This window comes from Lampetra fluviatilis, chromosome 1 (genome assembly GCF_964198595.1).
Source record: "Lampetra fluviatilis chromosome 1, kcLamFluv1.1, whole genome shotgun sequence".
Classification (NCBI taxonomy): domain Eukaryota; kingdom Metazoa; phylum Chordata; class Hyperoartia; order Petromyzontiformes; family Petromyzontidae; genus Lampetra; species Lampetra fluviatilis.
Genome location: NC_136275.1, coordinates 6,884,202 through 6,910,214, shown reverse-complemented (window position 1 = coordinate 6,910,214; position 26,013 = coordinate 6,884,202). Strand labels below are relative to the sequence as shown.

The window sequence follows — 26,013 nt, the reverse complement described above, 5'->3', positions numbered from 1 at the left end:
CCCCTGGAACCGGTCCAGGGGTCCCCCAGCCCCCGTCTTTGGGGGCCCCACCCCCGGCACATCCGGCCACTAGCCCTCCGGGTTCATCCGGAGTGCCATGGCCCCCTGTCACCCCTGCGCCGCTCCCGGCGCTCTCGCCCCCTTGTCGCCAAGGGCTGACACTGCAAATGGAATGCACGTTGCACAGCTGCCAGGCTGCAGGTGGTGTGAGAAGCATGGCCCATGCTCCACACACGGGCCGGCCTAACGTGGCAAGCAGTGGCATCCCACGATGCCACTACAAATGTATAACTTTTTGATGTGTGGATCTGGCTTCTTCTTGGAAAAGAGGTTGAACTTGGAATTTTAGCTGACATTGAGGCGGCTAAAGAGGTTGTCATGTTATCTACACGTTCCCAATCAGATGTAGACATGTTTTCCATTAATGTTAAGTGGGATTTCAGGAGAGTCTTGTCTAAATTGTCTAGTTCAAATCGGAGCAATCTTATTCCCTCTGAGATCAGGGCTAGGCGAGCCCTGATCAAGATCCGTTTAGCATTGGGAGATGTGACAGCAGCAGATGTCAGTGTAAAGACGATCGTTATTACCTTAGTGTCGCAGCATCTCTTCAGAAAAGGGAGTGACTCGATCAGATGAGCCTTCTTGTCTCGAAGTTTGTTAAAAGATCTAATAGTTGTGTGGAAACCCTCCCCATAGAGGTGGTTAAATATTGATTTAAAGCTTTCGTGACTGCAGGAATTCATATTTTTTTAACACGGTACGTAAAATTCATGATCTGATCCCATCTGTGAAGGATGTGATCCTTAACATGCAATACCCCGGCATCTACAAACTAAGCTGTGTCTGCGGCAGTAGTTACATTGGGGAAACTAAGCGACATGTCTTGGACCGTGTTCGTGAACATAAGGCAGATCTGAAACACGGTAGGACCAATACCTCGGCCATGGCTGATCATTGTTTTAATTAATTCGGTGTTCATAGCCCACTGGCTATCAACAAAAATTTGTTCATGAAGCCATCCATATGTATAGACACAGACAATTTCAACCGAGAAGATGGGTACAAACTGAGCAATCATTGGAAGGATGTTATTAACCAGTTTAAGTCAACTGGCTGTGATGTTTCCATCCTACCTTCCGATGTTAGTAGTTATTTTCGACTCTCTGGTAATACATTAACAGGTTAAAGGTCTCACACTAACACAGCCACCGTCGCTCGTGTCCTCGATGTGGCGGTGGCTCTATGATCTTACATGGACATGCTTATCTCTGGCCACCTCCGCACCTCTGTTGTCGTGGAGGTAGATCTCCCATCTTACATTTACATGCAAATTTCTCACTTTAACATCACTAGCCCCGCCCACTTCACTTATGACCCTTGGGCTACACCCATCTCAAACCTTTAAAACAGCCTGCCTCAGCAGCTTCCCCGCTCTTTGTTCTTTACATTAACAGGTTAAAGGTCTTACACTAACACAGTCATCATCGCCCGTGTCCTCGATGTGGCGGTGGCTCTGCGATCTTACATTGACATCTTAATCTCTCACAATACAATGGCCACCTTCGCAGCTTCGTCGTCATGGAGGTAGCTCTCCGATCTTCCATTTACATGCAAATTTCTCACTTTAACATCACTAGCCCTGCCCACTTCGTTAATGACCCTTGGGCTACACCCATTTCAAACATTTAAAACAGCCTGCCTCATCAGCTTTCCCGCTAGTTTTCAACGGTTTTATTTCTCCTGGTAACAATTGCTTGTGTTGTGATCGAAACGTCTTAGTTTTTTTGTTATTTTTGTTATTTTTGTTATTTTTGTTATTTTCTTTGATCCTATCTACTTGACTTTACCGAAAGACCCAATAATATGAATTCCTGCAGTCACGAAAGCTTTAAGTCAAGATTAAACCGACAGTTTAAAGTAAATACATTAAATGATTACAATGCGTTCCTTGTATGTTGTTATTGTGACATCCACTATGGGCCCTGGTTTTATTAACATGCAGAGCGAAGATTACTTTATGATGAACATCACATGCGCCACTGTACATTCGCACACACCAGAGCACCTATGAAGGCCGTCACGGCACATGAGGGAGTTGGTGGCCAGCACCATGCCCGGCTGCCTTTGTCTCCCGAGTAACAATATTTATACACCGCACCAGATACTCATTTGAGGCTGAGTCGACCCGGGGGAGGGGGGGGGCAGGACCAGTGTTGGCTATGAGCGGGAATCGAACTCGGATCACCAGGTTCATAGTGCAACACGCTAACCGCTGCGCCACCGCTCCCCACATACACACACACTCTCTGCAGTATTCCCTTTTCTGTGGCATTTAAATGTAACAGGACATTGGTTTTAGTATTATTTTATTGCACCATGCATGACCTTTTTGTGATAACTTGTTGTGCTCCACATTGCCAGGCTTTTTACGAGGTATTGTGGAAAACAATAAAACTGTAAAATCTTAAAATACATATTACATGGGGAAAAAAAATACCGTTGGCAAAAATATTAAAACAATTGCTCTAATTTGCACCGTTTACAACATTGTATGACAGTTATCAGGATTCAAGCTATTACTTGGTTGTACATTTCAGAAATGTTGTGGTGAAAAGTCCTGAACAACTTTACCAAATTTTTATTTTGCATTCGTGAGTTGTATGGGCATGCATTTCACTAATTGCATCACTAATAGCGATGCCCTAGGTTATATGGAATCCAATGATACATGACAATGATGACAAAGGTGCAGGGCCATTACGTGTTTTGAAGAATTTTAATGAAAGCTAATTAATATATTTTAACCTACTTAAGCGACTGAAACCTTGTTATGAATACAAATTTGATCCTCAAGCCAAAGTGCATATTTAAAAACTGCCTCCATATGAAGGTATTTCTAAAAAGTGTAATTGTTTTAAATTTGATATACTTTTTCAGACACTAAACGACACTCCTTTGAAACTGGAAACACCCCTTAATTTTTTTGGGGTATTTTTAATTTAATAATAATTGTTATCTAGCAATTAATAAATTAATGTCAGTTAATTCAAGACTAATTATTAACGATACATTATGAATGAATACATGTTTTCCATGTTCATCTTAAGAGAACTACTGTTGACTTATCACAAAGTGGTACTCGCTTTTATCAATTCCAGAGATATTATAGGCTGAGTTGACTCTTATCAGAATATAAACGCACAAGTCAAGCACTTTAACCACAACACCAGGAAACTCTGAATATGGGTAACTTAAATGGTTTACATTCAACCCCGAGCATTTTAACGTTGTCATCGCGTGTAATATTATACACTGAGTTAATAATATAGCTTGCAGATTCCACGTTGTTATATTAATGTCGCTGCGTAGAGCATTGTGAAAGCGTTCTTCACTTTGCGATGCGCAAACACATGGGTGCCTGTACATGTACATTCTCACAGAGAGAAGCGTGGACGCGCTCCATCATTCAGAGGTCTCACTGCTGCCGCGGTATTAATGGAAACCAGTGTATGCAGCCGTGAACCGTTTGACAGGCGCATTCATCCCACTGCTCCCTATAGCGCACAAAGCCACGGGCAGTGCGCAGCAGGTCACTCAGACCCATGTGCTACCTCCCAACTATCTTTTTTCCCTGCCTGTGATGCTCGGTGGTTTGAGGGCCTGTGAGCTCTCCTGCAATAATAATATGCTGCAGCGAATGATATGTGGAATTGCACCAACCACCCCCATGCGAACCAGGATGTCTCTGTAATCGGATATGCCTTTTGTGATCAGCTCCAGATAGTTTGTATAAGGTGCGTGCATTAACATTCGTAAAAAATGTTTTACATGTGTGTATATATTACACATCATATATGAACAATGTTAAGTACATCTATTAATATTTGTCGGCATACACCATCTTCATCACCACCATAATTCTGACTTATGTTATGTTGATAATTATTACAATGCGTGATATATAACATCTCGTTCATAAATCACCATACAAGATAGGTGTGAAAGTGTCTTCATGGGAAAATGTACATTGGGTGCTGATCATATCCACTTATGGTCCTAATAAGTGATGGAAATCCACACTCGTATGGCACAGGCAAGTTCCTTAAGAGGACATACACTATTTACTTCTCGTCAAGTCGTAGATATTTACTGTCCCCAAAGGGATGATGGGCTGACCAGGATTTTCACTGCATGACCTTCCGAATATCAGTCGAACACTTTGACATCACATCACCAGACCCAGATAGGATACATTGAGAAATGTTGTTCATGCTGCTTTAAGTAAACCGATAGCAAACCTAACTAAATAAATAAGCACTATGTTACGCACAAACAAATGCTGATTCAATTATTCAGCTGACAGAATTCAAGAAATGCCAATGCCTTTCATTCAGAAGCATTGCCTGTACATGAGTCATTTTTGGGTATGGGTCACTGGTGAACTTTTAACTCTTTCCCGTTCCGAGATGTCTGTAAGTTGCAGGGTGGGTCCCGTTCACAGCTGAATCTCAGGACGTGCAAGCGGTTAGCGTAAATTTTATTTAGATAGACATAGCGCCGCTGTTTTTAAAGACATTGTACTTACCGCAGAGAACTGTAGCCACACGACCACACTCTATGATAGCTGGCGCCAAACTGTCCCACACGCCCTCCTGCATGTTATTTTACTTATGTCATCAGAACGGAATCAGAAGAAAAATTATGACATACACACAAGTCATCGAAACGGGAAATGGTTAAAAAGATCCGTATATCTTCAGAATATTTGTGGCAATGCACAGTAGGTGGCTTGCCGATGAGCACATTTCTCCAATATCCTCTCCAACCATTAATTACATCATCCTTGGTTTTTGGATCAATATGCCCGTTTATTTTGTTAACATTGTACATTTTTGTTTTTTTTCTGGCTGCACCTCTGACACGTTCTGTTCAGATGTTGCCTGTTCCTCCATATGGATCACGCTGATGTCATTCTTGTTCTGTGCTGATGCACCACAGATCTCCCCTGCAAACTAGCTAGGTAACTGACTAAACAGGACTGTGTAATTTAGTTGACTTGACATATAAAGGTGAAAAACATCTGTATGTCTGATATACTAAACAGTCTAATGACACGTTTAAGGGCCTGCCAAATGTAACAATGATAGATATTGGATGAATAATCGGAATGATTCCAATTAGGAAAGTCTCACAGACTCCCTAGAGGGCCCTATGATTTCATGTTTAACCAATCACATTCATTAATGAGCGTCTTCATGTGGATAGAAACTAAAGTACCCGGATAAAACCCATGAATATGAGGGGGTGACACTCAGCACTGCCATTTCGTGACCACACCTCGCAGGCACACGCCTGGTACACCTGGTAAGCCCTGGTGGTCACTAATCTATTAATGAATCGAATTGAGTGCACTTGTGGTGATTTAGTGGTAGGTCATTTATTAATTTGTCTGCTAGTAAAATATGCCAGGTCTGCCACCTGGACACATGTTCCACCTTGTCGCTTTGTACATCCATTTATAAACAAAGAGTTGGCAGTCAGTTATTTTTCACAGCTGTATGAGTTCTTCTACTGTGGTTTATCAAAGCTGCGAACATTTTTTTTAATTTTATATATGTAGTTTTGTATGTGATTTTGGAAATCCATTAATAAACCTACAAAAAATACAATACCGATACTTATTTTCTGTATTATTTAAATCGTACCTATATGTAAATGATTATCTGAATTCTCCTGTGTGAAAACAGCATCTCCTTCACTTCGACCATTGTAAAGCCTTGAGACTGTCTTTGTTATATTAAGTTCTACCTGCTTGTGTTTACTCCATTGAAAACATTACCCTTTTATTGCATCCGACGGGTGTGTTTATCTTCTTGGTTCTTTCGGTAAAGTCACGTACAAGGGAAATAATAAAATAATAAAAATAAAACATAATAAAATAATTCTCATGACGGTTCGGCCACAACGCAAGCAGCCGTCCTGTGTTTGATGTGCATTTTTTTTTGCTCCATTGACTTCATGACATTTAAATGTACGTGAGATTGTGGACCATGCACATCGTGGACCAGGAGAAATACAAGAGATGGAGGTTCATTCCAACAGCTGACCTTTTTAGAAATTCTCACACTGTCGATATGAAGCACCGATTTTTCTAATGGGGGATGCTGCAATGTTGCCTTAAAATCTATTGGCCTCCAGTTAATGCCACACTGCGCAGGGTTTATGGCCCAGTAAGAAATGTGCTTCAGCATTTCGCTCAGATTAGAGGTTAAGTCAAACACTAAAAATGTGGGGGATGTCAATGGAATTGGATACGGGGATTTTTTTCAGTAACAAGATGCGGTATTTTTAATAGATATTTAAAACACTGACATCAATGTCAACATGTCAAATGTATGATAACTAAATACTTCACATGATTGAACAATAGACTATACAATTAACATTTTTTATTATGGATGTTTTGTGCATTTTATTCACCAATTACTATCAAATGTGCTATTGATATTTAGGTAAAGAGAACGACCATTTCCCATGATGCCATGCAGCAGCTGAACACACGTTAGCCTGGAGGATAATCTTGAAGTGACATCTGAGATCCATTTGGGATCTAATTTTTAAAACGGCAAAGTGTGTCTCCATACTGGATTGAGTGTTGAGTGATTCTCATCTTTAGGGGCTATCCAGAGCTATCCTATCCTATGTTGGAAATTCCACATTACTGTGGTGGGAACTAGTCTTATCTATAGGAAACCCACGATTGACTTTTGATAAAGAGATACTCTATTGACTGAACAGCAATAAATTACTGGTACTCTACCAAATTACAATCTCTAAATTGTTCCCGAGAAAATGAATATCAACTGCATCCTTAATTCTTTGGGTAACTTTTGAATTAGCCCGCATGGTTGGGTGAGATCGAATTATGTGCAAATCCAAATGTTACCATTGTTGTTTTTTATGCATTAATTGATATTTGGGGAATGAGTTGAGAACATCAGCTCACTGCACTTGATAACTTGAATTAACTGAGTGAAGTGGACACAACTCGCATGCCGTACAAGTGAGGCTTAGCTTGTAATGATATCGCTGGAGAGTCTAGCAATACATGTTTACCCATTGCATTGGATAATTATTCATTTGACGAATTTAACATTTAAATTTGCGATCCATTTGCAAAAGTAGATACAAATCTGCAAATGTGAATGCGTGTTTGTGCATGATTGGAGAAAAAGGTTTTGCTGGAGGTGGAATATACTCAAGGGTTAATTAAGAATTTTCCAAGAGAGGACATTCCCCCCAGCGAGGGCTTCCTGTGTAATGAGAACATATGCACTCCTTCCAGGCAGCATGACCTATCAAGCTCGAAGCACTGCCACTTTCCGTGTCCCGTGCATCCCCAGCTGAGTCACCGCTGTGTTTATTCAGGGACTTCGGCTCACGGGGAGCAGGAAGCACATTCTCCACCTGGTTTACCCTGAATGGAACTAAAATTGGTGAGCGATTGCTCCTGTAGGTCCCTCCCTTTATTCATTCCTGAGCAAAATAAAGGGGGCACCTGCAGTCCCGTTGTTTGGAAGCGTCATGCCCAAACTAACCGCTGCACAGAATTCTCCACTTTTTTATCCAACACTGCACTTCCTTTGGGTAATTATTATACACCAGGAACAATGCCAACAGATCAATACCCAATCTACCTAGGAAGCATGTGTTTCCAATATTTAGATTAATCCGAAAAACAAAAACCAGGCTTATATACAAGATATTTTCAGACGAGATAAATATTTTTTTTCAGATTCATCTGAAAACCAGTTATATCACTCGTATGGTTTCATTTTCATTCTTTTTCCCACCAAACGTGGAGTCAGGTTGCATCAGGTGATGTCACTATTGTTAGCATGAAGATATTGAAATTAGTATTTCATGAAATCTGAAAAAGATCCAAAATTGTCCTTTAAAATCCTATACAATTTTATCTGACACTCATCCCTATTACCTACCATTGATTGAAGGGGTGGATGTATCTATTTTCTAAGTCCTAAAGCACCTCCTGCGTAATTTTTGTACTGAGGCGTTATCTAAACTCTTATTTACCAGGGTGTTCATTGAGCAGTAGATGCAGTTTATGAAGGTTGTGAGAGGTTACTTGGGGCCAATGAAGAGAGCGCTGGCTGAACTGGCGTTTGCATTACTTTCTCAAATTGGCGTAATGAAAGACAAACGTTTACATTTTCCTCTCAGCTCGTTGTGATGACACGGCCGCTAATGCGTCGACTTAGGATTAATTGCAAATATCCTCATTTTCTTGAAGACAAATCTAAGTCAAACAATCACGTGACTTGGAGCCTTTGTCTTAGAGTGGCAACAGAACAAAAGCCGTTAACTTCGCTCAAAAGTTGTCTCTGGTGCAAAATGTGATTATGGTACGTACCTATGAAGCTTTAGTTTACCATTTTAAAAGGTTAATCCGAACTGCTGTTGTGTTCTTTGGCGAGAACATTTACCATTTATGGAACAAAAAAATATTCATATGATTCTATAGGTCTTTCGATAAAGCCACATAGATTGAAAACAATTAAAAATATCACGAGCTGTATTTTTTCACCTGAAGATGATTGCTTGTGTTGCGATCGAAACGTCGTGATATTTTGATTATTTTTCTATCTCTGTGGCTTTACCGATAGACCCATAGAATATGGATTCCTGCAGTCACGAAACCTTTAAGTCAATATTTATTCATATTACTGTTATAAAATGTGTGCATGCCTGTCTTGAACACAGTTAACTATGAAAATCGTTTGTTGACCTTACATTTAGAATAGATTTCTGTTTAAATAAAATGTCTTTAAGAGAATACATGGAGGTAACTAACTTAAATTGTTAGAGTATAAACATTATGCACCCCCTGCCAGTGCAATTTCAAGTCAATCAGTAGATTAATGTATCTTTGTCATTAACTGTATCCTGCAATGGGTTACTTGCTTGTGTGTCCCGAGACTTTTAGCTTGTGTAACATCTGGAATAATGTATATGGAGCATAGATTGCATACATAACACCTGTACATATATAATTAAAAACATGTGAAGGCTTCAAATAAAATGTGTATTTTAATGCGCACTGCGTGCGCATTAAAGTTGCGTTTCGGAAACGTAACGTTCGTTCGTGGCGATAGAGACTGGTCCGTCATTCTGCTGCGTCAAGTATTCCGTGCAATTACATATTGATGGAAACAGAGACATAAATATAGGAGGAAAGTAAACTGCTTGGTTTAGACGTTTTATGGAAAAGTAATTGGCATACAAGTTATTTCAACTTGTGCAAAGTATGGATGAGATGTCCATGCGGAGTGGGTTTAACAAACTTGTGGCTCGTCTTGGGGGAACGAGTTTGCAACTTTTCTAAGAGCAGTGATCGTGTAAATTTCCACAGTGTAAGGATTGTAATTTGATGCCTGGCTCATCAATGTTGTACGAACTTCAATGGAGGCAATTAGCTTTTCATCACGAATAAATGTTGTCTTTTGACTATATACAGTCCAGCCCAAGGGTAATGTTAGCGCCACCACTTGAGAAAATGGCAACAATAATATTGCAACTTCGAACATACTGCAACGTTATAGAAGGTTAGAAATCGTTGGAACATACAACAAATAGCTTAGCTTCTTTACAGCATCTTTTAAATATTATAAATTAACTACGGACAGAAGATGAATCTGCAATCACTGATCGTGACATGAAGTAAAGGTGGAGTGACAGTTTCTCAGCTGACGTGAGAAGTGCCTGCTATACATTAAGTTATTTCGTCAGTTCCTTCAGGTGTAACATTCATTTGTAGTAATGATCATGTTTCCATGTGTGTTACAGGTTTATCGGCATTCCTACGTGGCATCGTACTCCATCTACAACATCCACACCAGGTAGAGCACAACACCCACTGTTATTCTAAAGTAGCTGGAACGTATACTCAAGGCCCAAACTGTGTAAGATCCCATGGGTAGGAAGTATTCCTGCCCCATATACCAGCACTGAATGTTCATATTGTAAGACATACTTTGGTCAGTCAAATTTTTTAGGTGAAACCCAAAACACTTCTGCAGGGCTGCAAGTCTTACCACGGATTCTGACACTGGTATGAATGATATAGAAGGACCTTCACTGCAACGTTGCCCTGGGGCCCAAGATTTCACTGATCAGCCCTCACCGCACATGACTTAATCATGCCGTATCAACAGCAGATGATGCTCTGCAACCAGTGAAATTTGACAGAATGAGCACATACTGCGATCCAAAGTCATATCTATAACATGGTCAGCATGCAAATTGATGCACAGATATAAACTAAAAACTATTTAACTGGTTATGAACCAAAGAGAGGTGAATCAATAGTCGTATATGGCAGTGTCATGATAGATAATGCTGTACTGGTGAAAGGTTGACTGAATAAAAAAAATTACGCGATGTCTTGCTCGTGTTTATATTAGACACTTAAGTATATACATAGTAAGGTCGCACTCATTACATATAAAGTGCTTGCCACAAATGAACCACAATACCTTGCTGATCTCGTCAAGGAACATATACCATCACGTGAACTCTGGTCATCCTCGTAGCGGCTTTTGGCTAGCCATCAAACAAAGATGCTCACTGCATCGCGTGCTTTTCGATGCGCTTCTGCGGCCGTGTGGAACGCTCTACCTTCTGATATGAGGAAGCCGCTGGAGCTATGCACTTTTAAATCTAGATTGAAAACTAATTTCTTTAAAACTTGTGCTTAGTTTGTTGTCCTTTCTCCGCAGTTAAACGTACATATGTAGGGGACTGTACAAGAGAAGGTTCAGGAAGGTCGAGTTGAGATGGTTGAAAACAGGTGGCTGGAAGGCACTTTAAGCACACGTGTTATAATTAAGTGGGGGGAGGGAGGGGGCAGTGTCCGATAGTGGCGTGGCCGAGCGAGTATATAAGGGGAAGCGAGGCCCCGCGGTCGGAGCACTTGCTCGGGGACTATTCGACGACCAGAGGTGGACGACATCGGGAACAACTGTTCGAGATCGACAAAGTGGAAACCATCAGAGTTGATCGTTCAAGACTCAACTTAGTGGAAACCATCGGGGCTGAAGATAGCCATATCAATTACGAGTGTGGCAGTCGTTACACTCAGACTATATAGACGTTCGGAGAATTTAAGCTCAGCTCCCCTGAAAAAGTAGCCACAGAAGAGTACTGGAAAGTACCAGTGTGTCAATGAATAGTCTCGAATAGAGCTCAAGAGGACTGCTTTTATAGAGGCGTATAAAGGAGTGACAAAGATATGGTCATTACTGTATGTAATATGTTTATGTTCTGGAAAATTATCCTCCGAGCACAGAAAGGTGCTCAATTGTGACTAACAGTTGGGAATTGCATCGTTCAACACATTTTGTGGAATCACGGACATTGCCAAAGTGGATGGTACATTGCGTTACTGCTTTGCACATTCCATTTGGTATAGAGGCACTGTGAATTTTTATTCTGCTATGAAAAATATCATGTTCCAACCCCTACTCATAGCCAGGCATCAAGGTAGCCAGTTATGCATCTCCTGTCAATAAATTGAATACTGCGATTATGGGATGTCATCTGTCGATTGGCGTATAGAGAAACGTTTCCTCTGCAATATTAATGTGGAATTTCCCTCCATTGCATCGAGGCCACCAATGGGAAGATGAGCACACCCCGTGCTCTTTGAGCACTGAGACAGATTGATCTAAGGACTAGTATATCTCTTCATGGTATCTGATGATATGAATATACAGAAATTGCACTTCTAATCAAAGCTTCAAATTAATTATCTGATGCTGTTCATATGCAACATTTCACACACCATTATTCTAGTATTTTCACTACACTGCCTTGTATATTGTGAATGCCATGCTTTTTTATGCTCAGAAGAGAAATCATGGCATTTCATTTTATATGTGCTTCTCGGACGCACTTTCTTTATTCACAATTTTCACGGTCTCGTCCACACATTCTCCACAGTAGCTTAGCCTAGCCTGTAAACAACACTAGCCATCTAACACCGACGGCGCTGACTGAGATAGCCAACTACTAACCTTCGTAGCGCAACGATGACAATGAGACGACAGCAACAATGAGATGAGTCCATTCCCAGATATGGCAGCCGCAAGCTCCCGCTCTCGGCTCCTTTTGTCCTCCCAGCATGGCCTGGCTCCAACCTGACCCTGCCTCCATTCTTGAACCTGCTAGCAGGTTCCAGGGCCTCCAGACGGGGTTCTCCGTGACCCTTACCCTAGTTCCTCCCCTCTGCCTACACACCGTGCACACCCTTGTTGGCGTGTGAACTATCTGTCCACCACAGTTGCCGCTGCTGTCCACCAGCCGGCGCTATTACACTACATCAGCCCCCTTGTTTAAAAAAAACAGCTGTTCCACCCGAGCAAGTCGGCATGCGCGCAGGCACACCACACAATTGCGGCGCCCCCCACGAACCTTAAACACAACAGCCGTGACACTCGGCGCACGGCACAGGCAAAAAATAACCCCATCAAAAACAACGACAACCAACACAACACGCAGCACCACACAACCCCCTCTCAGCTCCCATTACCCTTTACATGCCATTTTTCCCCAATTAGACAGTACAAGGGAGAGTCTGCTTCACCGGACAATGCTCACGTGAGTCCATGACGCTGGTCCCCCGCCTTGGGCAGGATCTTGTACTTCTTGGGGCTCTGAGGAACACAAAAAAAACCACCTAAAAGGCATAGCCCCTCCCTGGATTCAATAGCACTTGACCGGGCTCCAGCCTCCGATACCTCGCACACGGTGACCTCAGACTATTTTCCGGCATCAGAGTTTCAGATCCTGTGGGGCTTGAGGAGCAGAAGCGCACAGGGTGGAGGCTGTCGCTGGCACTATCGATGTCGGATTAACACCCCGGAATTCAATTGCGATGTGGCCTGGCCGACCACACCTAAAGCAGGTGGCCATGGGACTCCAGGGCAGAAGGGGCTGTCCTTCTCGCCAACTCCAAGCCATCGGCCTTCTGTAGTGGCCCTTCCCGCACAGCCCATAGCCGTACACCGCAGCCACCATCTTGACTTCCCGGCACGTGGGCCCCTGCACCTCAGCATCTCCCGTCCAAGCTGCCACCTTGGCCCATTTCTGCAAGTTTTCTTTGGCCTGAATCGACCAGGCCACCTTCAAGGATGTCAATTCATCATTCTCCGTGATCGTCAGGATGACCCCCAACTCCTGCGCCAATGACAGCAACCATTCCACAGCTAAGGAGTCGAGCGCCATCCGGTCAATTTAGGGCCGACGAGACGACAGCAACGACGAGACGGGTCCATTCCCAGAACTGGCAGTTCAAGCTACTGCTCTCAGCTCCTTTTATGCTCCCAGCATAGCCTGGCTCCACCCTGACCGCGCCTCCCTTCTCAAACCCTCTAGCAGGTTCCAAGGGCCTCTAGACGGAGTCCTCCGTGACCCTTAACCTAGTTCCTCCCCTCTGCCCACACACCCTGCACACCCTCACCAGCGTGTATACTATCTGTCCACCACAGTTACCGCTGCTGTCCACCAGTCGGCGCTATTACACTACATATGTATCAAAAACTGTAAACAGAAGCAAAATTATTTATAGAAAAAGAGTGAATATAAGCATTTTCATAGAAGACATTTTGAGAGAATTTGTGCTGAAGGAGTCTCTGACTGGCAGCAATAATGTCCGGAGGGACTAAGCATACTTCACAATAGGTCCTTTCTACAGCACTGTCATGCTGTGAGCTTTGCTGGAGGAATAAATAAAGTTATTTCCTGTTTAAATGAGCAATGAGGTGGCACTCATTTCCTGTTTACAGACCTTGAACTGGTGGTGGACATTCCATATTTCTCTTGCGAAGGTCAATTTATCCATAGGACAGCCACTGTTGATTGCCCTACATAGTACTTGCTGCATTGACGCCAGAGGGATGATGGGCTGAGTGGTTTGGTGGTGTGGTTTAGCAGTGTTACCAGTGTTTTACGATTGTATGAGATTGGGTTGTGCTCTTTATGGGTGGGGTGCATGGATGCTTTGCTTTGGTGTGATGGTGTACTTTGACAGTATTTTCTGGAGGAGTTTAGTGATGTGGTTGTCTTTCGCTGCATTATGGTGCTTTATCATTTTAGGTTGATAGAGTGTATAGAGTGGTTTAAAAGTATTGTGTTGGGGTTGTTTGGTGTTGTTTTTGGATTGTGTAACTGGTTTTTGTGGTTCGTATGGGTGTGTTCGTATGGGTGTTCAAGGAGACTTGGACGACGTAGTCGGAGGCACACTTATGTATTGACCACAGTTGTATATTACAGGCCGAGATATACAACACTTGAAGGGGTATCGGCCCCTTCACCCATCTAACAGGGAGATCCCACAATCTCTGTCCCGGCTAGCCTACTCCTAGGTCCTCCACTACAGGGCTAGGGGAGGCTAGCTGACCCAGCTCTGGTTAAGCTGGGATTACGGCACCCTGAGTCCCCAGACCGGCTCTTAGAAGAACATCGGCTCTGGGCTCTCGGGGCCACGCCACTGGCTTGCCCTGGTCGGTCCTGAGAAGGACGGGGCCTATCTAGCCGGTCTTCTTTCTTCGCTGGTTTAAGCTAAACACTGAACCCCGAGCCCTCCGGCTCACCGCCTTATATAGCAACTCCCCCACCGCGGAGTGGGGCCGTGGGGGATCCCAGCGCCGTATTAGCCCCCCAGGCTAAACGGTGCGGACGTGGATGTAAGCATCTCTTCGCGTGCGGGCATAACCACACCCGGTGTGTTTGTTTGCCCTCCCGTAACACCTCTACAGGTGTAACGATTCAAGCATTGAATTGTCTAATTCATGTTGTATGTAATTTCATGCAACCCCTTCAGCTGCTAAAGGCCGCTATATCCACCACAATGTTTAACAACAACAAAAATCGACCAAGAATTGTGGAAATTAATTGGATCACGAGGGGGTGATTTCTCACACCCCAAGTGTGTTGTTGATTTAGGCAGTGGCGGAGCCAGTGGGGGGAGGGGGGGGTGGGATGGCACGTATCCCCCTAATCCCTAATTTCGATCGGATCATTGGGGTTTATTCATAATCAATCGGCATTTTGCGACCTCCACTGCCACTGTGTAGCATATTATTACGTGCCAGGAACTCTATGAGATGATAGGACAACAGTCTGTGTCCGTAATTGGCAATAAGTAATGGCAAAGCAGTTATAAGTGACTCACAGAATTGTGCGCAGTTGCGTATACAGTACACGACTTCCCTGAAGGCATACCTTCAGCGAGCGCGATGCCGATCACATACGGTTCGAATTCGACCCTCGATCGATGGCTGCAGAAGCGCCCGGCGAGTCGTTCGCCAGATCGTCCTCCAGCTCAGCGTCACCGATCGCGATCTCCTGACCCTTCGTCTTCAGCGGCGGGAGCTGATGAATCGGAATCAAAAACGCTAGCCAACTCCCCACCTCCAGCGCCATTGCCCGCAGGGGTGCGCATCGTCGATCGGGATCCCGGGGCGAGACCCGCCATTTTGACGTATGATCCGAACAGTGTCAATGAGATCTGTCATTCGTACCTGATGCAGGGCCGGCTCGTTCCACGCCCCCGTTCGTCGGATGGCAGCATGTATCCGTCAATGATGATGGGGCGAAAAAAGCGCCGCCTGCAGCCATCGTGGTTTGAGACGTACGATTGGCTCTAGTACTCATTCCACACCGAATCGATCTACTGCTTCCCATACTTCCTCTTCCCATCCTGCAATCTCTCAGACGCGTTCATCTCGGACGGGTTCTCGCCCTGGAATAAGGTGGGTGGCCGCAATTTCTGCCTTTTCCAACATCAAGGCGGCGTGCAGTCACTCCACAACCAGGCGGTACAGGAGGCCAGAGACATGATGAACACAGAGATGCATATTATCACGGGCAAGCACGGCCTGGAGAAGCAGACGGCCCAGGCGATCGCCGAAAATCGGAGTCGGTTGGAGGGATCAGTCGATGCGATTCGATTTCTGATGAAGCAGGGACTGACCTGCCATGGCCACAATGAGTCGGAAGAGTTTCTCAACCGCAGCAACTTCCTCGAGCTGCTTCAGTTCCTGTGCAAACGGGATGTCCAGCTGGCCTGCATCATGCTCTACAACGCCCCGCAGAATTCCATCATGACTAGTCCCAACATCCAGAAGGACAGTATCTATGCCCACGCCCAGATCTTCTGAAAGCTCCTCGATGATGAACAAGCCGACGCCTTCTACTGCATCATAGCGGACGAGACGCACGATGCGAGCAAGAAGGAGCAACTGACCATCGTTAACTGCTTCATTGAGATCAAGACTGGCATGCTGCGCGAGCGTCTCGTCGACCTGAAGCATGTCACCGACACATGTGCCCCCACGCTCCGCGATTCCATTGTCGACATGCAGACCAATCGTGGTCGCCTGATCGCCAACTTTCGCGGCAAGTCGGAGCAGCAGATAGAGGCGACGCGCCTGCTCGATGGCATGTGCATGCTCAAGTTTGCGTTCATCTTGCACCTAATGAAGAAGATGCTGCTTATCACGCATGAACTGTTGCAGGCGCTGCAAACCAAGGACCAGGATATCGTCAATGCATTGCGGTTGGTCGATTGGCGTCGTCGAAGCACTGACAGAGATGCGCGTTACCGGCTATGACGACCTGCTCCACAAGGTGCAGCAGTTCTGTGACACCCACAAGATTGAGGTGCCCAATATGACCGCCAACATCGTCCGACCTGGCCGGCCTCATCGCGATGGGCACATGAACACCAATGATCATGTTTTCCGTGTCGACCTGTTCTACACAGCGATCGACATGATGCTGGCCGAGTTCGCCTACAGATTCGGCACCGAGGCGATGGAGATGCTCTGGCTAGCAGCATGTATCTCTCCACACAAGCAGTTTGCCTCGTTCAATGTCGACAAGCTCGTGGAGCTGGTCCGCAAGTTCTACATGATCGACTTTCCTGACGTCAACCTAATGCTTCTCGATCAGCAGCTGGTCCACTTCGGCAGGGAGATAGAGAAGAACGAGCTATTGGAGAATGTGGACACACTCCCTGAACTATCGGTCATGCTGGTGCAGACCGGCCGGGCCACGGCCGGCTACCACCTTGTATACCGATTGCTGTGGCTGATACTGACTTTGTCGGTGGCGACAGCCACGGCCGAGTGCGTCTTCAGCGTCTTGAAAATCATCAAGACGCATTTGCGCACCGCAATGGGCTCCGACTACTTCAATGACGCCATCCTGCTGTATGTCGAGAAGGAGACTGCTGCGATGGTGATGAACAATCAAATAATGTCATACTTCCAGGCCATGCGTCATCGCCACACACGCGTCGAATAAAAAGCAAGGGACAAGTTCTTACTTACTAACAACTCAACTCCTCTGTCATTTTTCATTGCTGGAGGGGTTGCCCCCCCTACCTGAAAGTCCTGGCTCCGCCTCTGCATTAAGGGTGGTTTAGCAGTGTTGTGTGGCATGACATTTGATGTTTTTTACGAAGGGCTGCTATCACGATATTTCGTAGTGGGTTTGTTTTGTTGTGTTGTTTTCTGGTGATGGGGTGGTTTGATGATAATTTGTAGTTGAGCCGGTTGAGTTTTGTGTCTTTTGTGGTGGTCTGCTTTGGTGATAATTTGTGGTGGGCTAAAATTCCGATTATATTTTGTGGTGGTTCACTTTGATGATGCGTTGTGGTGAGCATGGCTGACTGATGCATTGCTGAGTGAGCTGATGGCGTGTCTGGCGGCGTTCATCCTCAGGGAGGTGAGCGAGCTGAATCCCCCGGAGGTGGAAGACTCGGTGCTGCAGCACGCCGCCTGGGGAGTGCATGGCCAGCAGCTGGTGAGCAGCACAGTGTGACCGCCGCACTCGCTCTCAAAGCGCTCATCTGCACGTGTGGTATAACTACCTTGCCCGGTATACAGGAGGTCGTGGGTTCGATCCAGACCCTGAGGCTTTGCTGTATATTTGGAGTTTGCATGTTCTTCCTGTGGTCGTGTGGATTTTTCTCCAGATCCTCCGGTTTTTCTCTCCACATTTAGAAACATGCGTTTAGAATATTTGACTACTATAAATTTACAAATGATGAGCCACTTTGTTGAGCTATCATTTGTGGTCAGGCGCTTCGAAAAAAAGAGCTACAAAGCTCAGTGGACCATACCTGGTACAATTTTATATTTGTTTATATATATAGGTGTTACACAACAATTATTTCTTCATCATGGACTTATTACCCTTTTTCACTTAAAATTTGCTTGATCTCACACTCGCATTAAATAATCTGATGTTCAGCTCGTGTGTGTGTGTGTTCTCCCGCCACCAGAACACATTCATGTACAGACTTGCAAAGTTTTTTCCAACCACGTATTTTCCAATCATTTAAAATCGGGTACACATCTGTAGTCCAGCGAGCTGGAATCAGGGTTGGTGGCTCATGCAAAGTTGGAGTCACCATACCCATGATATGTCCGCTTGCTTTAAAGGTCTTGCCTGTAGAAGACCGTATAGCACACCAGTTACTGGATGCATATTGTTTTCCCCTTGTATATGTGGGCTTTCTCCTGGTACTCCTGTACGCTCCTGCATACAATAATACTCCACCAGATCAAACATTTCAAGAGGACGCTCCTGTAAACATGTCAGGAGACTCTATTCTTGTATTCACCAACACGACCTTTAAGTTTCAGCAAAAAAAATCACCAAGTTAATCTCCGTGTCTAAGGTGACCTACTATTGCAAGACCTTGACAATCTATAAAACCGATATGGAAAACATATGCTTGGAGATCATACTGTACACCATGCAGCATTGCAGTCATTAATATAATTTTCACTCTAGATTACTGGATGACATGCATGGGCCTCCATACATGGCCACACAATGATACAATCGTTAACATACATCATACAATCACACGTTTAAAATTGGATATGTGGTATTATTAAACTCGGCCTCTTAAGAATAATAATACAGAACAAATAGCATTTTGGTAATTGTTTTTTTACCATTTTATCTGGCAACAAAACGGACACCTTGAAATTGATTGGTAACCAATCAACTTCAAGGACAGTGCATACATTATCAGAGTTATGTTTTTTGTTTGCATTCCGACTGCAGGTATTGTGGTCAATGCAAACATGACTCCTTGTAAAAAAAAAGGTGTCCGTTTTGTTGCCAGATATAAGGGTAAAAAACCAATTATCATATTTTGCTACTGGCAAATGAGGTTCCAATGGTGTAAATAGCATTTTGTTCCACTCTCTGCTCTGTCCTGTTGTGATTTTATCTTCCTGTTCGATTTCAACAACAATCATCAAATTGTCATTATGTCATGCCCTTGTTCTTTACTTAGTTATTTCCTGGTTTGTTTTGCTTTGTTCATTGAAATATTATTTAATTTCAAATAAAAATAATATTCAACCTCCACAATGTAATTTACAAGGACTATGTTTTGAGGAATCAGAAATGCAGTCACTTCAATTTTCTTATTCTGATTTACTTTCTATTCACAAGGAGACTTTGTTGATGCTGAAAATGTGTATTTGGGGACATGCTAATAAAGTATAATTTAAAATAAAATCTGTACTCTAAAGTTTAACCCTGACTGTGATATATATGGGAAGATTATCAGGGCTTTAAGTTTGAGACCTAAGTTCTAATCCCAGTCAGGGCTGAGTCAGCATGATCATAGGTCAGTAAAATGTGTACCATCTTCTTCTTGGTTCTTTCGGTAAAGTCACGTAGAAGGGAAGTAATAAAATAATAAAAAAAATAAAACATAATAAAATAATTCTCACGACGTTTCGGCCACAACGCAAGTAGCCGTCCTCAGGTGAAAAACCAGGTCTGTCGAGGCGACAGCGTCTGAATGAAACAGCACCATGCTTGGAGGACGGCTGCTTGCGTTGTGGCCGAAACGTCTTGAGAATTATTTTATTATGTTTTATTTTTATTTTTTTATTATTTTATTACTTCCCTTCTACGTGACTTTACCGAAAGAACCAAGAAGATGAATCCCTGCAGTCACGAAAGCTTTAAATCGAAATGTGTACCATCTGTTGAGAAGGAAACAGCTGCTATATACATATCTCATTAGGAGATATTTGCTCCTTCCATGAGAATGAGGAATTGTATCATAGGCGCAGGTCCGCCAATTAATGTAAGCACTGCTTATTGATATGTATCACCATTTGCTATTTAATCTCACCATTTCTACTTGGCACTTTTTCTAATCTATAGTGGATCTTATAACACGAATGGATAACCAATACAATGAATTAAAATTAATATTATTCTAAAGTTGTTTTGGGATGCTTAAGAAATGTTTAACTGTTTATTGAAGGATGACCTTTGTTTGAAAGATAAACTTCGGTTATTTTCATCACATTCTTGAAAATATTTCGTTCTCAGCAACTGCTATTTGACCTGGTTTGTGTAAATAAATCGAGCAGTTCTTTGCATTACTTGTTTCAACCTTTACCTCTGCAACAAATTAATCCTATTGTCAACCGTTAATAAATACTCACTTCTGACCCAGTATTTTATCACAAACAGTGCGTACATTCAAATTACATAGTCTGTTTTCATCTTCATACCCCCTTTTAAGCCAGTGCTTAAAATATAACGTTGTTACTTTCCTATAAATATTCCTACATATTTGAATCATAATGTTTCCCAGCTTCCTATTTGCTCTGAATAAATCTGTTCTTGTGTCTGATTCAAATTTTGACCCACTGTGCTGTCAATAATTGATTTGAATAAACTATCCACATTGCCATTGTAAACCACAGCGTAGTAAACTTACGCCGCAACGTGCATTACATTAGGTTTAATAAATGTCATGAACTAGATTCCTGGATTCGGGGGCAGAGTGGCTTTCATTCGCACTTAATGTGACAAAGCCACCGTGAACCACGGAAAAGTGAGCAGTGGCTCATGTTACAGCACGGTGGCTGTAACATGAGTCTCATTCAGTTAATTAGACCACTTACGGCCAAAAGCTTTAAGATGTTCTATAGTAAAAATAAATATGTAACTCAATATTTATGCTTTTTTGTTGTTGCCATTTTGGTGATCATGTTATTGCTATTGTTATTTCTCTGTTATTGTGGTATGCTTTCTTATTATCACGTGCTAAATAAATATTATTTTTGGTATTATACTGTTATGTGTGTGTCTGTGTGCAAGCTTCTAATGCCACAAATATGACAGAATACAAATACATTTGGTCTTATTGAATGGCCATCAGAAGGGTAAAAAAATGTTATTTTATCTTAGACTTTCGTGGAATAAATATGTAAGTATACAAATGTGTGGAATTTGCCAACTCAAAAACTGCAAAAAATACGTTTGTGTTCCTTATTATGCAATTTTAAGGCATTTAATTTGAATATTTTTTTGCATTCATGACGGTGCACCGACTGCAAAATGTTAATGCTGTAAGTGGGTTTCAATCAAAAATTAACTTCATCAACCGCAGGATGACATTTTAGAATTTGGTAAATAACCAATCACAGTTATTTATAATTGCTTGATAAAAATCCGCAAATGTTACGAAAGAAACTGGGTTATTTCATAAAGGAAATAGATAAAGTGCTTGAGATGGAGTACATTTAACTACACGAAAAAATTAATGCTCTCCAGAAATCACTGAAATGCCCACGAAATAATGATCTAATGTGCCGAGAAAAAGCATGTTAACCCCTTAGGGTTTTCACATATTTTAGATATATCAAACCTATTGTTATTAGATCTTAATCTAAGTCATAATAATAGATAATGATAGCCGGATTAAACAAATGACGCAAAAACATATATATCCTCAAATTATTATACATTCAATAACCATGTCTGAAAAAGTATGTGAACCTTTAGATCCAGCAACAATGAGTGCAACTAAGCGCTTCCTGGAACCGTTGGAATTTTGGCCCAATTATCCTTACAGAACTCGTTCAACTCAGTGACATTTAAGGGTTGCCTTGCATGGACAGCTCGCTCCAGGTCCTGCAACAACATTTCTCTGGTGTTTAAGTCCGGACTTTGACATTGTTTTTTAGATCTGCTTGTATGTTTAGGATCATTGTCTTGCTGTAAAACCCACTTTCAGTGCAGCTTCAGGTCACAGATCGATGGCCTGACATTCTCTAGAAAATTCTGATACAATGCAGAATTCATGGTTGTGTCGATGGAAAGCCGTCCAAGAACTGAGGCAGCAAAGCAGCCCCAAACCATTACATTCCCACTACCATGCTTGACGGTTGAGATGAGATTTTTCTGTTCGAAAACAGTGTTTGGTTTTCGCCAAACATAACGTTTCTCATTGAGACTCATCTGTCCAGAGAACATTGTTACAGAAGTCTTGTGGATCATCTATGTGCTCCTTGGCGAACTTCAAACGGGCAGCAATGTATTTTTTGTAGAGCAGTGGTTTTCTCTTTGCTATACTTCCATGAAAACCATTCTTGTTCAGTATTTTTCTGATAGTTGAGTCATGGTGAGAGTGGCCTGCAGATCCTTAGATGTTTCTCTGGGGTCTTTGTGACTTCCTTGATGATTTTCTGGTTTGTTCTTAGAGAGATTTTAGTAGGACGACCGCTCCTGGGTCGAGTGACTGTGGTCTTGAACTTTCTCCATTTGTAGACTATCTGTCTAACAGTGAAACTCCAAATCCTTACAAATGGTTGTGTAACTCTTTCCGGACTGATGAGCATCAATACATATTTTTATGAGGTCCCCAGAGATTTATTTTTATTGTGGCATGACTTTTTTCCACACATTTGTATGGTGAAGACCATACTCACAAAGTTTAGAATCTTTGTATGGGGTTGGGCCTCCCAAACTCACCCCTCAAGATCTAGTAATTATTTAAACACCTGATTCTAATTATTCCCTTAATTGAGCTAATGAAACCAGGGGTTCACTTACTTATTCACATACCCTGAACTTTAATTACTCATAGTTTGTTTAAATCAGACATTATTTCAAAAGACATAGAATTGGTTAATATAAACCCTATTAGATATTAAGAAAAGACCGGTTTTGATTCAAGAAGGCTCATGGTAAAACTATGGAAATCCATAATTATCATTGGGGTTCACAAACTTTTTCTCGGCACTGTATATATAGGCAATTTGATGCTGTCGTTATAATGTGAATATGTAAGTGACATTTGTGCGATTTTATGACAATTTCCATTAAATATTTCTACGTGGAAATGTTGTGAAAAGTATCTGAATTAAACACGTTAACATTTGGTGGCCTTTCTCCCAATATGGAAATTACTACAACGTAATAGAAAATAGAGATTCCCCACATAAGATATTAAAAAATATATATAAATTATTCTAATATAGGCTATGTATCTGTTGACTACGCACAAAACCCTCAGGAGTGCAGGAGTTACTCAGATTAAACATGGTATTTCACTCATCCTCAATGATAGTCCCTCGACCCGTGGTGAAAATTCCACTTTCCAATGGAAGGGGCCATTCTGTCCTGAGGAGGACATAGTTTTGATTCACCCGTGAACTGTGGGACTCATTGTATTCACTCCTGAGGGGTGATGGGCTTTGTCAAATCAAAACTGGAATTTAAACTCCTCACGACTGTTAGAAGTGCATAAATTACACAAAATTGATTTCAACCGAGAAGATGGGTATAAGCTGAGCAATCATTAGAAGGACGTTATTAACCAAGCAAAGTCGTACCTTGCTGTGGTGTTTCTATTCTTCCCTGCCGTTTGGCTGTTATCTCCGACTCTCTGAGTTGCATTGCCCTGTTAGGTGCCTCTGCATTAACGGGCTGGGGTCTCATTAACATGGCCACCTCTGCTCCCTTACCCTCTATGGTTCTGGCTGTGTGATGGGCTGTGTGTCTCACTGGCGCGACCACCATTGCGGTGGTTCTCTTGCGTGGACGCGTTTGCCTCACAGCGCAGTTGACAGCGCCGCATGACATTAACTTGCTAATACCCCTAATCTCCCTGTGCGCATATACAGGGATGATACTCTTATGCGGCAACGGAAGCTCATTCCATGCTAATCTCTCTCCATAATATCTCCTTCCTTCATCTCCCCCATTAACATAACTGACGTGCTTGCGTCCGGGGATGGAATTCCTTTCCAGCTCAGACCTCGCCTGCTTGCCATTCGCCACATAAATAACCTCTTATTGTAACAGCTCTCTCGCTGGTTCAGCGATTCCACTACTAGATTATTTTTTCCGCCTGAGGACGACCCCTTGTGTTGCAATCGAAACGTCGTCATATATTATTTTGTGTTTTATTTTATAATTCTACCTACGTGACTTTACCGAAAGAACCAAAGAGTATAAAAATTGATTGTCACAAAATGTACACATCTTTCGCATGTTTGTATTTAGTAGTACACAAAGGTATGTAGCCTTTATATGTTGTGGTATGTCAAACATTTTCACAAGCACTTAGGGTTTTAAAAAAAGGTCAGCTAACAAATTTCTACTCCTATAATCCTCAGCCTGTCATCCTGGTTCCATTGATATCACAATAGTCAATACCATTTAGGTAGTTTATTTTTTTAATAGACGCTTGTATAGACGTGCAGAGAAACAAATAAATATCATATGCACCGATATAGATGATGATACGGAAACATATTTAACAATGTCGCAGGCAATATAATTTGGTAGCAATATTTTTGAAATACATTTTTCTTTGGCTTCCAGAACAAAATTTTTGCTTATCTAAGACATCCATTATTGACTGTGACCATGATGTTGTACATTGTTTAAAAACATTCGTTTTCATAGCTTTGCTTTTCTTAACACCTTAAGTACTCTTCTTGGTTCTTTCGGTAAAGTCACGTAGAAGGGAAGTAATAAAATAATAAAAATAAAACATAATAAAATAATTCTCACGACGTTTCGGCCACAACGCAAGCAGCCGTCCTCAGGTGAAACCAGGTCTGTCGAGGCGACAGCGTCTGAATGAAACAGCACACGTGCTTGGAGCATATATATAACCTGGGTTGCTACCCCTATCCCCTCCCTTGGATGCTGCTAATCCTGCATAATGCACGGACATAAGTAGTACTAATCACATACCTGCATTTCCCATAAATATGCTAAATTCCTCTTGATATGCAAATTTTTTTGTCAAGGCGCCCTTTCCCCCCCCCTTCCAACCCAGCTTATATATATGCTCCAAGCACGTGTGCTGTTTCATTCAGACGCTGTCGCCTCGACAGACCTGATTTCACCTGAGGACGGCTGCTTGCGTTGTGGCCGAAACGTCGTGAGAATTATTTTATTATGTTTTATTTTTATTATTTTATTACTTCCCTTTTACGTGACTTTACCGAAAGAACCATGAAGATGAATCCCTGCAGTCAGGAAAGCTTTAAATCGAACCTTAAGTACTCTCCCATATAAGTAAACCCACTCTGGAAGACCACTCACTCACACTTGCTCATTATCTCTTGCTAATTCCTGTGGTAAATGTGATGCATCGGCAGAAGCCAGACATGCAGGGCATCAATTCGGCATCAAAAACAATGACACAGGTTTTGATGGCCTATAATTAATTTATTGCATGCGTAATTTATGCAGCAATTTCTCATCTGTCACAGCAAACCCCTTTGTTGTCAATGCTCTATAAAGTGCCAACAACCACAATTCAGCACCCTTGCAGAACGCGACGTGATATTCATTGCATCAATTCGTGTGCAATTTGTAAGGCCGCGGTGACACAGACTTATTTCATTTAAAAGTTATAATCCCTTGTTCATCACGACGTCCTTTTTACTTCTATGTCTCAATAGAATTACGAAAATCGCGTGACGTGAGGGTTTTGCCTTTGTAGTGAGGGTTGTAAGTTGACGCTGAGGAGGGGGGAGGAGGCACCTCGCCCCCCCATGTGGAGTGACGTAACCCGCTAATTAATATTAATGGTGGGGGTGTCCATTTGGAAGATGTCACCTCTTCATGATTATTAAT

The 26,013-nt window shown here is 42.6% G+C and overlaps 1 protein-coding gene across 4 annotated transcripts in view; it reads left to right on the top strand.

Annotated features, from left to right (window-relative positions):
* The window catches only part of LOC144931170 (inactive dipeptidyl peptidase 10-like), a 675,556-nt gene that overhangs the window by 511,831 nt on the left and 137,712 nt on the right, over window positions 1-26,013 (top strand). For all 4 annotated transcript variants that reach the window (XM_078855035.1, XM_078855037.1, XM_078855038.1 and 1 more), the window contains exons 6-7: window positions 9,865-9,917; window positions 17,805-17,886. In XM_078855035.1, the coding sequence (XP_078711161.1) occupies window positions 9,865-9,917; window positions 17,805-17,886 (135 nt within the window). The remainder of the gene's footprint in view (window positions 1-9,864; window positions 9,918-17,804; window positions 17,887-26,013) is intronic.